Here is a 13,407-nt window from a genome sequence, read left to right as displayed (position 1 = left end):
CTACGATGGTTATTATTACACAACTAATGTCGAAATATTGCGTGTATTCATTCTTATTGTAAATCTTAATTATTATTAGTATCTGACGAAAAAAGAAAATAAAAATAAAATGGAACTACTGTACTTTACTTTTACTGTACAGCCTATTTAAATTTTAATCTAACGCCGTTATACATTTTTTGTTTATCAAACAACATACAGTATATGTAAACAGCGCATGATGGCCCTACGGACTGAGGTCAAACTTAACAATCTTTTTATCTCTATATGGTTATACCAAAATAGGACAGGAGGAAACTTTCTCTGAAACCAGAGATCTCTATTCTTAAACTTTTGTAAAGTGACAACATTGCTGAAATGTGTGTGAATGTGTGATACTTGTTTTTTAACGATTCAGTTTAAAGTAAAAAGCAGAATATGAATTGGAATCTCTTTCTTTCATTCCAGTTCCAGTCATCTACTAACAAGAACGATCAAAATAAGAAAATAACCAACTATCATTATAAAAGGTTTTCAAAATTGGTTTATAAATTGAAGTCACAAAATGAGTTGTATCGTGACACATTCAGTTCCGATCGAGATTGCACAAACAATTTATTTTGCAATTTCATCGCTTTTATCATCTTGTAGCTTTGTTATAGACCTATTGTGGTGTCTTTTTTGTTATTGCAAACAAAAGCAGCTTATAGTGCACTTCTGAACCTCGGAAGAACACGCTGGAATGTCGGGTGTGTATATGATTAGGCCTATCAATCAATATGACCCGAAATTTATCCCTTCGTGGGATCTTGGTTTTGGTTTTAGTTTTTTTACTATTTTGGCTGTAGGCCTACTGAGCTGGAAATTTACTCTTTTTTGTTAAACAAAGTACAGAATAACAAATATACTACACAAAAATAAAACACAAAAATATATAAAATACAACAAACAACCAATTATTGGCTGGTATCCTGGCCGGTACCTCTTTGCTGCCATAGGGTGAGTATTCGTAAAACTAACGTCTTATTTGAATAAATTGATATAACAAAGCAATTGAAAGAGATCGTATTTATTCGAATTGTTCGTGAAGGTTTTTAGGGGGTGGGCGTTTATTTTTTGGTGTACATGGTATTATCAACAAATTCCTCTAGTTATTAATGAAGAAATGCAACACAATTAATATTAAGAAGTGGTCAATAATCTATGTAGAGGGCGTTTCATTCGTTAGTTTTTATTTACAGGGTGCGCTCTTTCCGAGCTTTAATTTCACAACACATGGGCCGGATGTGTAGGCTAGTGTCTGTTTTATTGAGAGTAGCCTAGTTTTTTCATAAAAATATGTCAGAATTAAAAGATATTTTAGAGTTGCACCCTTCTCTCGAGCTAATTACTGATGGTTTAAAGGTAGGTAATTGAAATAACCTTAGTTTGTTGAAGGCTTCTCCCTTAAGAGTAGGCCTAGGCTAGGCCTTCTGTTCTGTCAGCGTCTAGCCCACATGACACACTCACTCACTGGCATCCCGACCAAGATAATGAGTCCTCTATCGCTGAAGGACAGCTAGACCTACAGTTAATTAATCCCACTCCAATTCTGTCTAAACTAACTAAACTGTAACAACACTATTATTATTATATAATCTAATTAATTGTTGGAACTTTTTTTTATCTTCAGGTTAAATGCAGCTTGTCTGGGCATGAGATGCCAGCAAAAGTTGATGTGATTACAACATACACACAAGGCAAGAAATACAAAAAGTTAAAAAAAGAGGGCGATTATGATTTTGAAATTCATAACCAACATATTGTACCAAGTTTTAAAAAGGGGCACGAGTAAGTACATCAAATTGAAAAAGTTTTTTTATATATTGATCATTAAATTAAAAATCTTATCCGGGTATAAACCACCAAAGAAAAGGTAAATTGGTTCGTTGAGAGGAGTAGCTCAATTCAACTTTACAGTAATTACAAGTTTCTTATATATTTTTCAGACACCAGCTTTTCTGTCGTTTAACATTTCGTCACATCAGCAAAGAGGCAAAAGATGTGGAAAGGCATGTTAATGGTAGAAGATATAAAAGAGCTTTATTAAAATGTAATTTTTATTATCATCAATCATTTCATAGTATTTTAACCCTTTCCTTAATATTATTTGTAGTATTCCGAGAATGTCAAAGATGAATTTATTTGGCATCATAGAATCATCATCATAATGTTGCCACAACAATTATCTTTAACATTTTGAATCGTACAGTAGTTAAAAGCTCTGTCTACACTATCAAACTTCATGTGACAAAAAAATGTGATGTGCCCATATGGACATGATAATGTCATATCACTATACCATATTTGGGTATATCACTAACCATATTTGGTCATATCAGACTTTTTTTTCGTCAAACTAGAGACCAAACTGTAGACAGAGCTTACAGTAAGTCATGAACATGCAAGATATTATCTTTTGGCCACAGATATGCAAATTAGAAACTTTCAAAAAAAAAAAAAAAAAAATCCCAGAACGGTCAATTCTCTCAATGCAGAGATCATCACTGCCTGACCTCCAAACAATTGCGAATGTTTCTGGCGCTCTTTTATTTATTCTGCTAGTATTTTATATAATTTATTACCTTCTGTTTTAAAAGAATGTACCAATATTAACTCGTTTAAATTTAATTTTAAAAAACACATTTTATCGTAATTGTCTAATTGAATATTGTTTTAGATAATTGTTTTAAATTTAAATGTATATAGTAGATTTGTATTAGTTAAGTATAGTTTTATATATTTTGTCATTTTTAAGAGGGCCTCTGGATATCAGCTGGCCTGCGGGTTCAGCTGGAAGGGTTACCCTCTATAAATAAAGTTGAAATAAAATAAATAAATAAACATAGTAAACAAACAAATTGATGTCACCATATTTACCATATACACAATGACAAGCTTCTTCCGCCTGCCTTTTTATGACACTTATCACTATTATTAATTCTATTTTCTTTACTCCCAGATAAAGAATGCCAACGACTTGGTGTCCCATTTAAGCCAAACAAGCCCCAAAAACGCAATGTTTCTGAGGATGTATTGAGAGAGCGTGAAAAGTGGAATGCGGAAGATGGCGCGGGATCAAGCGGTGATGAGTCTGTAGACAGTCTAAGTGACCTATACCCTGGTAATAAGTTACCTTTTTTTTTCGAAAATATAAGTAAATTAAGTTTCCACATAACATTATTTAACACCCTTTACAGTAGGCCATGAAAAATAGATGACATGGTTCAATTGTCTCTGCGCAAAATTTGGCCCTGCATCAAAAACGTTCGTCTTTCAAGAAATTGAGGTTGACTAAATAAAATCTGCAGATATTTTCTATATAGACTAAGAGTATAATATAATTTCATAAAACATAATTTAAGCTGTAATGTAAAAGTATAGGCTTAAAATTTGAATAGAACTAGATGGGTTGCTACATATTGAGTTGATGCAACATGTTTGCAAATTCGATGGAAGTGCTGGTGATGAAAGAGGACGAGTTTACCCGGAAGATCCTGCACTCAAAATCTTGAGAGGTGCTGACAAGGGATCAACCATATACATATATATAATTCTTCTGAACTGAAATATTAAAAATTTTGTAGCTAAATATTTTCCTGAGAGTCCAAATGACCCAAGTGAAGAAGAAGATTCAGAGAGTGAAATGGTGGTAGAGTCACCAGTTGATAAACAACCCCAGAAAAGCAAGAAAGACAAGGCAATAAAACGGAAAGTAAGTACATTTAAATGTTTAATGAAGTATTTCACAAGTACATCAGAGATAATACATCATTCTTATATCTTATCCTTTTCACATCTGCAAAATGTAAGAAGTTGTAACCAGGTTTGCATAGTGTGAAGACAATTTTGTGGAAAATCATTTCACAGGGAAATCTTGGAAGAAAATCATACCAACAAGAGTCCTGTGTTTTTGTTCTTCAGTTCTTACTGCGTGCGCGTGTATAGCCCTGGTATTAACTGGCCAATCATAGTAATCAAATAGCGCACAACTATTCTTTCCTCTCGAGATTTCACAAGGTTCGCGAATGCGTGTGTAAAAACATATAATAATGTAATAAGTCGGGAGATCAAACCTGGTTACAACTTGTTACACGTTGTAGCAATTTACGGGTATTATACTGTATGGCGTTTTATGCGCAAAGCCTCTAAGCGCAAACTGTAAGCAATAAAACAAATATATAATATTGTAATTGTATTGAATATTTATAACAAAACGATATTTAAATGTGTATATAAATTTACTAATGAATTAGCTAATTCATCACATATCAAACTAATATACAAAAACATCAAATCAAACATTGTATAATCTATTTCTAATAACAAACTTCAAACTTCTATCACCTAAAGTTGAAGTATAGTCATGTCCATTAAGATTCAGCCACTGATACCCATAGCATTGTCATGTTTTCAGTGCTTATTTCATTTGTATCCTCATTGAGATCCAGCATTGTCATTTATTCAGTCATTTTCCTTTGGATTAATAATATATAATATATCTATTTTTTGTGGTCATCAGAAAAGTGAGAAGTCGATGGAGGAAACACAACCAAAACAAAAAAAAGTGAAAAAAAGCATCGGAAAGAAAATAAACTCTAGGTTCGAGAATAAAATGAAGAGGAAACCAAAAATAAAATAACAGAAAAAGAACATAACTAGGATGAAATATAATATTTATCAGGTTAAGAATCAAATAAATATATCAAAGTATAAAATACAGAGGAAAGTAATCTTTCTCAATTACTTTTTTGTTATTGCTATAGTTACAAATACGATTGACGGAACGCTTGCTAAGTCGAGCAGAATTTATAACGTTATTACAAAATACGACAACTCAATTGATTACAAAATATGACATTATTAGAAAATACTTACTATTACTAATTTACTGTAATATTTATTTTAAGCAAAACCATTGAACCAACAGCGACATATCGCCACTGACACGATGGTACCTTAACTACCAAAGATACAAATCTAAATATAAAATGGTTATAAATGTTACAAAACAGGCCAATTTGATTATATTAGAGAGGTTTCGCAATCTTACGAATACGATAACGAAAACAGATACGTCACGCACACGTATTCGTTTTCGTAAGCCAGTAAAAATCTGTTTCGCATGGCAACGAAATATTGAGAGCGCCGTCTAAAATATGACTGCGGTAAATTTGAGCGAAGCGCGGGTACGTGTTGCTTGGTGCTTGGCTGCCTAGGCCTAGCGTAACATCAAAGCGAGTGAGGACTTTAAAAACTGCTATTTATCAAAATTGACCTAGCATTTTAGTAAATTACTTTAGTAAATTACTTTCAATAAATCTATAATTATATTATAATCATGAATCGTTCCTGATTCAAATGCAAAATGTGCAAATAGATCAAAAACTATACTCGTTTTGTAGTTACGAATATGACTGGTGATATTCGTCAACACGAATACGCTTTACGAATATGAAATGGGGATCAGCTCAAAAGTTTCACAAATGTGTGACGTATCCGTTTTCGTTATCGTATTCGTAGCGTTGCGAAACCTCCCTAATATCAAGAACTACAAAGTAAACTACTTGTACACCTTCAAATATCGGTTCTTTCTAAAAGAATATGAAACAGCGACTGAGACATTACTCTAAAGTCTCTAAATGAATGCCTACTTCAAAGCGTCAACTGGAGATATTTTTCGTGTCAATGAATGTTTCATGAGCTCCCAAAAACGAAGAACATCCGGGTCGTCGTCATTGCAGTCACGTGGCCAAGTTATGTAGTTAATACGATCGAGTAGTTCTTTCAATATGACGTCAAGCTTTGGCATCTTTGTAATGTCTTCATACATTAAAGGAATTACGTTATTTTCGGACTTCAGGATTTCTGCTGACGCTGTAATGAACTCGTATCGGCACCATTGACTTTCAACAAAAGCAGGCGATAGGACAATGATTGTCTTTCTGCTCTTGCCAATTGCATCGAGAATATTCTGCATAATTGCTTAAAAAATATATGAATGTATTAATATTTAAATACATATTTAATTTCATTAATGATTGTGTATAAAATGATTTATAGGACGATTCCCGAATTTGAAAATTCATTCAAATATCGGCCATTGCAGGGTTAACACCCACAAGATTATTACTTATTTATTCAACAATATTTCAAGAGGGTGACCCAGCCAGCGTAAGCCTGATTTTTACCAAAGACTTTTTGTTTATCTTTTGTGGTTCACCACCACCTTTATTTATTCAATGTTTCATTACATAATTTATAAAAGTTTTCTACCTTTTTTCATTATTTTCTGTTTTTCCCTCATTAATATAATTGTAACCTTTAGTATCATACCATTAGTAAATATTAGCATTCATTAAATTGTCATTGTCATACCAAAGACTTTACACTAAATGAGATCAATAGTAATAATTATTATTGATAGAATGTGTATAAAATTGTAAAGATAATACGATGTTGACACTGCCCTTCATATGAATGTGGTTTTGGCCTTTAAAAAACTCTTGGTAATTTCAATATGTTAGAACATAGAGAGTGATCTCTATGGTTAGACGCATTTTCATGAGTCTTGCGGCAAATGTTGTATCACTTACTGTTTCCGGCAAGAAAGTGTTTGTAATGAACACAGACGGCAAACCCCATCGCCTCGAGATTAGGAACAAGTTTCTGTATCACAAATGTCTCTTCTTCGGTGCCGCCTTTGTACGAGATAAATGCGTCAAATTCTTTGTCACCTAAATGATAATACAAATGTTTTATTATTCATTTTTTTAAAAATTCAATTCTAATGTGATGGTACTACCGTTGTCGCAGCACTTGTTAAGTGGATCACACGTAACAACAAATAAAAAACGAATACAATAATTTATTAATAACAAATATAAAAATAATTGTAAAAATGTGAAACAATAGAAATAAGTAATACGGCCTATATTCAATAACAGCAACCAAATGCAATTTTTCCTACAGAAAACAAACGAAATTAGAAAAGCCTTTTAAAATATTATTTTCATCGATGAAACTATTACTAATACATCTATGATAAAAACACTTCAAATTTAATTCGTTTTAGTATAGGAAACATTTAAAATGTATCAATTTATCGACGTTATTTATCTTACGTAGTATAAATGTGCCAAAGTCAATCTAAAGATTGAATTTACCTTTTTCAACTGGTAATTGAAACTGTTCGGCCATACGTTGAATTCTGTTGCGATGTCGATAAACCGTTACTGGAACGATTACAAGCATAGCGAATACGATCAAAGCTACTACTGGTAGAACCATTTGAAAAGGAACTCCTTTTCCTACAAATTACGATATCAAACTATTTAAAATCAAATTTTCTTACATTATTTTTATCATTATTTCTACAACAACTTTTTTTAATATGTCAATGATTTTCAGAAAAACAATAAATATTAGACCAGTGGACTTCACTGACCACTTTTGTTTTATGATGTTAATTAATAATACATTTAACAATATTATCAATGAAAGGAGATGAAGCAAGAGTTTTGGTTGTATATGTATATAGTATTGCAACATTTTAGTACGTGATATATGACCCAGTAAAAATGTTTGAATGCCTCGACCAAAAAGCAAAATATGTGTAACCTACCACGAACGTTGACGTCGAGAGTTCGGAAACTTGTACCGACACTATTAAATGCGATACAGCGAAGTCTTGATTGGTCAAAGCTAGATGAAACATCCGGGATACTGAAAGTCTGTCCATCTTGGAGAATTCTGCCCCTATTAGATTTGTCACATTCCCAACGATAGGAGATACTAACAGGGTTACCAGAACCATTACACGTAACCAGTAGATGATCTCCTTCTAAGATGTCAATATAACTGGGTTGAAATCGCAGTACAGGTTTGTCTAAAATATATAATTAAAATACTAAATATTTGCTGTTTTATGTTTTATACTGTAAGTAAATGCATTTTGGTTGTATTATTTATACATCGTTTATGGTAAAAAGAAATCAGAAATATATATTATATTATTTTATTTTATAATACGTCTACGCTTGATTGTTTTGTATCTTGATCGAGATAGACATCCGGAATGAGCAAATGGTTGCTTAGACTGTGTGAAGGCTGACCATGAGAGCTGCCAGAGACGGCTGCTGTTCCCGGTGGAAGCCAGCATAGAACATCATGAGATAGCATAATCTGGCTGTACAAATCAAGAAGCAGAAACCATCATACAGTTCCCAGAACGTGTGCAGGATGTACGTCAAGGTAGGATATTGAAAAATGAGTAGATACTTACACGTTACATTCAACAACCTTGAGGTACGTGCGTTATCAAATTGGTCACTCTCCATCGTACACGTTAAATATTTTGAATTGTAATCTCGATGAACTGCAAATGTGATGGTACTTGCTACGTCGAACCGCAAATTTGTTTCCACAAATGTAAAGGTTTCCTGGACATTAAAACGTTTTCCATCAATTTTCCACTTAAGGTTGGGAATTGGTTTAATTCCGTAAACATTGCATGTTAACATCATTAAATCATCTTCTGAAACGGATAACATGCTACTCTCTGTTGTAGTGTTGATTACTGGATAGTCACCAGAAGGCGGGATAATAACTGTTACGTAGGCTTCTGCAAAGTTAATGTCGTCTGGTTCGAATGTATGACCTACAAAACACCTATACACGCCTTCATCCTCTAGATACATATGTTCAATTGTCAACGTCGATTCACCAGTTAAAACATTCGAAGATATTGTTAGAGTCTCTGTGCTTTTAAGCATGTTGTTGTTGACTGTTTTGCTGTTTAGTGTCCATTTCACTACTCCAGCAAGAGGACGAACTTGGCACACCAATGACATGTTAAATCCGAACACAACTGTCTGATTTCTAGGAGTCTTGATAAATGGATTTGGAAGATCTAAATGCATATAAAGATATTAAATCAAAACTACTTTGATTGATATTGAATAAAGAAATGATAGCATATCACTTATTTCAAGCTAGGGACCGTTGGTTTATAGATCCGAGCTATGCTAACCCAAATCTAAATCATTTTGATCATTATTTAACACCCAAAAATCTTCCTTCCCAATTTCCTAAACAAATCGTTTACCATTACTTATTTCGATAACTAACTATCAGTTTTATTGTTGTATTGTATTATAATAATGACAATGCTCCCTCGACTCGACTGTTAAGATGATAAGAATCAATCTTACCAATCACCGTAATGGTAACTTCTCTCACGATCGTATGGTTAGCAATACATCTGTAGATGTCATTATCAGATTCTGTGATGTTATCTACGTAGTAACTAATTTGAATTGGGCTGAAAAAAAAACATAACACCACTGCTTTCGTATGGTTCTATGAAGATGTTTAAATGCAATAATCAATTGAATAATAATAATAATAACTTACGACCAAAAATTAACTAGGAACAGACATATTATTTTATTTTTTACTTATTTATTTATTTATTTATTTATTTAACAACATATTTATACAGGCTATATACACAATCAAGTAGAAATAGACTTGTTTTGCATTGTGGTCCTGTCGACAAAAACGGATACAAATTTAAATACTTATACAATTACAATTAATAATATTATTATGCTTTTTCATTTATAGATATAATAATATAGTCGATTGGAAGTATTGTAAATTGTTAAATACATACCGTGGGTAATAGTCAACTTCAGGAAGGTTCCTTGTGGCGTTTTCTAAATCCGTATTGGTTCGTTGCCAGGTAATTGTCAAGTTTGTATCTGTAAATCCATGTGCTGTGCAGTTAAGTATAACTGGTGACCCCCATTTAATGTATAGATTTTCAGTGTCGATTTCCAAATATGGATCAACTAAAAATTATAATGTTCATGAAAGTATTTCATAAGATGTAGTAAGAGTGAACAAATTTAACCGTTTGACATTTGCTATAGTATTATTTATTATTATTTCAAAAGATACCATTTTTCATTTTGCACAACAATTTTACACGTACGTATTTCACAAATCTCTCCTGTAAGTCCCATTGGACATATGCATGCTCCGTTGAAACTATGGCATTGGATGTCTTGAGAACAATTGCAAATTTGGTCACAGTTCATTCCATATCTTCTTCGTGGACATCCTGTTTGTGTAAGTAGAATCAAAATTTAGTATAGACCCAAAGTGTTTTAAATTGGCCTGAATAATTCAGTTATAGTAATAACTTAGACAGAGGGCTAATCTTGGTTCATTCATAATTAGCTGGAGGCAATGAAGATGTGGTGGAGAATTGATTCAATTAGGCCTATGGTTAAACTAACATTCTCGGTACTGTTATATATAGATTTCTCCATATATCATAGGAGCATTTCGTAATAGCATTCACATGTATAATAGTACGCCGTCGGAACATCATTGTTAAGCAAACGCTAAGTATGCCATTAAGTACCTCTTTTCAACCCCCAGGTTTTCCAAGTAAAATTCAAGATCTGCCCACGTACATAACTTCTGGGGCGGGGGGAATAAACGGACCTTCCAGAATTTGTGTTTGTAGGTGATTGTCATCGCTTTCACTCATTGAATTCTTCTCAATAGTTACTCAACCCAGAAAATATAAAGATCATGAATCTGACCCGCGATTAACAGTTTCACAAGTAGCCTAGTCCTACAGTGACCTTTCCCCTCATTCCTTAAAGTGCGCATGCTATAATTCGGATCGCCTCGCCCACAAACAAACCCTTTTTAGTGCCGTCAATTATTTATTATATAGGCCTATATTTGTGTGTGAGGTGGTCTGAATCATATTCTGATTTTTCATCATTTTAAGAAAACGTCACCGTCTTCCTTTCCGTGAAATTGAAGGAGTGTGTATGTAAGGTAGCCAATTGCCATTAGTAAATAAGCCATAACTAACATTATTTAACTATGCCTACCATTTATTTGAATTGTGTACACATATTCCCCTCTGGTGTTTTTGGCGTCGTTGAATGAATATTGGCAAGTTCCTACAATTGCCTGATTATCTTGAACGACGAGATATGGAAAAAACATTTCATAAACAATTCCAGTCCAATGCGATGGCAGATCATATTCAGTATCTACAGAAAGAGGTTCACCAATCGAATCTAAAAATAAAAAGAAATAGTAACTTATCGTAACCTACGATATTGAATTCGAATTATTATTCTACATCTTTTATTCTAATTATCAGTATGCATACGCAAATCATTCAGGACAATAGGCCTACACCATTCACAGTATTTTGGCACACATGGCATTTCATAAAATCGAAACGCTGACTGGTACCAAGGCAACAACATAAAAAAGGCAACAACATTCTAGAAAGTCTGTACTGTACCAGTTTTACCAAGCGATACCACTCTTATCTTGGGATTTGAAGAGAGAATTTTCTTGTCCGCCCACTCACAAGAAATATTCCATTTGGAGAATATAAATAATACCTGGTATAATGCTAAAGGTCCGTCAATTTCCACAAAAACATTAATTCCACCTAAAAAGCAATACATAAAAGTGTATATAATATTTTGTATATACATATATATAGAATTCAATATCGTAGGTTACGATAAGTTACTATTTCTTTTTATTTGTATAATATATTTTAAAATACCTTATGAACTAAATTGAAGAAATTCTAAACCGCCCGGTGATATACTGAACATCAATTAGTTTGAAACGATAAAGATAGACCAAAAGACATCGTTTTATTCATAGAATAAAGCGATGATAAGACGATAAGATCAATCTGTTGATAATGAGAAAAGGCCATCCCAACATAGGTTCGAACTAGGTATCTTCATAAAATATATGGTATACCAGTAATTAATATGCGAACATTAGTGTAGTGAAGAAGTGCCAAAGGTTAATTTTTTTTTTTTTTTATTGAACTTTGTTTAGGCCTAATGAGGGTGACTCAAAAGAGCCGGGGCTGACATGCATGAGGTCCTCAACACTTAAAAACGGGAATGAAACAAATACAAAAAAAAGGAGTAACCATACAAAAATATAAATATAGGCCTATATATATAAAAATATGACGTTATCCAAATTCCTTCACTTGCACTGATGAAGGGCTAGTGTTGCCCGAAAGCTCTGCTAACTTTTCTGGCTGTTTTACTTATCGTTTTGATTTAGCTTTTCGCTTTTTTTTTGTATCTCCATTGAGATCCAGCCACTGATACCCACAGCATTATCATTTTTTCAGTAATTTGCCTTTGGATTTATATAAAAAAATAAAGATATGTATGAAAAAATCTATATATAAATGGATAATATTGGAATCTGTTTTTTATCTAATTCGTTATTTATATTATCTTACTTTATTACTTGGAATTATTGTTATCTTGGGATTTGCCATTATCTATTTACACAAAAAACTTATTTTTCAAAACTAATATTTTATTAGTCAATCTTTGCTCACATGTTCCGTTTACGAATGAAACCACACTTATATCGTACTCTCCATAGTTGGGTGTAATGCCACTTATGTTAATGTTTGCTGTTACTAAAGTATCCTGAAAAGTAAAAGAATCGTTGTTGCTGTTTGAAGGTGTATTTTTCTTTAGATTTAAATAACATTTATTTAGATACAGTACAAGTAATATAAGGCTCTTTGGCCATACTAAATATAACAGAAACAATAAGAAGAAGGAGACTGGAATTTGTTGGACACTGTCTTCGCAATAAAGAAGAAATCATTGCAGATTTTCTGATGTGTCAGCCAAAACATGGGCTTGCAAAAAAAGGAAGACCAGCACTCACATACACTTATGTACTAGAGACGGATATGCAGAAAGAAGTACTGGCTGTCACAATGGCAAATAGGAAGTTATGGAGGAATGTATTTTTTATTTTTTTTATTTTAATAAAACAACCATTATTATAACTTATACTTATAGTATGGTAATAGGCGATTAAATACAAATATTTCTTAAACCATGGACCTATAAATTAGGTCCATGGTTTAACCATCTTAAACTTAAAGTGTAGAAAACAATAATTACACGATCATTGTAACATAATGAAATAGCAACCACAAATTAAAATATAATGATATACATTGTATATAAACACACTCATAATATCAACACTTGTATATACCGGCAAAACTCGAGGTCTATGTTGGCAGAATTTACTTACCGTTGATGTACCGTTGTATTCTGTGTCTGTAGGCCTATGTTCTTTAAAGCATGACATATCATAGGCATTGTTATTAGATACAACAGTCACATAATATAAGAGAATACAATAAAAGGTCACTGCTGTAGAGGATAACATCTTGAGTATTGATCAACATAGGAACATCTTCTTCCATGAACTGCATATACACTTCCTTCTTTTACAATTCTGTATTTCTTCCGGTACTCAAAATGCCTATAATCTCTC

General features: G+C 32.7%; 2 protein-coding genes across 3 annotated transcripts; one reads left to right on the top strand and one right to left on the bottom strand.

Moving 5' to 3' along the window:
* The first annotated feature begins 1,234 nt into the window (after positions 1-1,234).
* Positions 1,235-4,751, top strand: LOC144837336 (surfeit locus protein 2-like). The gene is made up of 6 exons (XM_078692390.1): positions 1,235-1,383; positions 1,652-1,809; positions 1,968-2,071; positions 2,981-3,142; positions 3,606-3,733; positions 4,541-4,751. Exons 1-6 carry the CDS (start codon positions 1,318-1,320, stop codon positions 4,658-4,660), a joined length of 738 nt encoding a protein of 245 aa, XP_078548516.1. The 5' UTR covers positions 1,235-1,317; the 3' UTR covers positions 4,661-4,751.
* Positions 4,752-4,826: 75 nt separating this feature from the next.
* On the bottom strand, positions 4,827-13,354 carry LOC144837335 (uncharacterized). Of its 2 annotated transcripts, XR_013611463.1 has the most exons (13): positions 13,158-13,354; positions 12,443-12,526; positions 11,360-11,512; positions 10,935-11,126; positions 10,016-10,144; positions 9,695-9,872; positions 9,231-9,340; positions 8,303-8,929; positions 7,643-7,906; positions 7,185-7,328; positions 6,615-6,755; positions 5,568-6,003; positions 4,827-5,056 (listed from the first exon to the last, which is right to left on the bottom strand). XR_013611463.1 is itself a non-coding variant. In XM_078692388.1 (12 exons), the coding sequence occupies exons 1-12, from the start codon at positions 13,297-13,299 to the stop codon at positions 5,669-5,671; spliced, it is 2,505 nt and encodes an 834-aa protein (XP_078548514.1). In that variant the 5' UTR covers positions 13,300-13,354; the 3' UTR covers positions 4,827-5,668. The 2 variants fall into 2 exon arrangements, 1 of the variants encoding a protein (XP_078548514.1); XM_078692388.1 differs by having other exon boundaries at positions 4,827-6,003; positions 12,443-12,536; positions 13,162-13,354.
* Positions 13,355-13,407: the final 53 nt, after the last annotated feature.

The sequence above is a fragment of the Antedon bifida genome, chromosome 3 (genome assembly GCF_963402885.1).
Source record: "Antedon bifida chromosome 3, ecAntBifi1.1, whole genome shotgun sequence".
Classification (NCBI taxonomy): domain Eukaryota; kingdom Metazoa; phylum Echinodermata; class Crinoidea; order Comatulida; family Antedonidae; genus Antedon; species Antedon bifida.
Note: the sequence above shows the minus strand (reverse complement) of the source record. Positions and strands in the feature narration are given on the sequence as shown.

Excerpts from the sequence above, each read along its gene's own strand:
- LOC144837336 (XM_078692390.1), top strand. The coding sequence starts at position 1,318 with ATGTCAGAATTAAAAGATATTTTAGAGTTGCACCCTTCTCTCGAGCTA. Across the intron at positions 2,072-2,980 it reads TAAAAGAGCTTTATTAAAAT|ATAAAGAATGCCAACGACTT; the intron begins GTAATTTTTATT and ends CTTTACTCCCAG. Across the intron at positions 3,734-4,540 it reads ACAAGGCAATAAAACGGAAA|AAAAGTGAGAAGTCGATGGA; the intron begins GTAAGTACATTT and ends TGTGGTCATCAG.
- LOC144837335 (XM_078692388.1), bottom strand. The coding sequence starts at position 13,299 with ATGTTATCCTCTACAGCAGTGACCTTTTATTGTATTCTCTTATATTAT. Across the intron at positions 8,930-9,230 it reads AGTTACCATTACGGTGATTG|ATCTTCCAAATCCATTTATC; the intron begins GTAAGATTGATT and ends ATATGCATTTAG. Across the intron at positions 7,329-7,642 it reads TCTCGACGTCAACGTTCGTG|GAAAAGGAGTTCCTTTTCAA; the intron begins GTAGGTTACACA and ends CGTAATTTGTAG.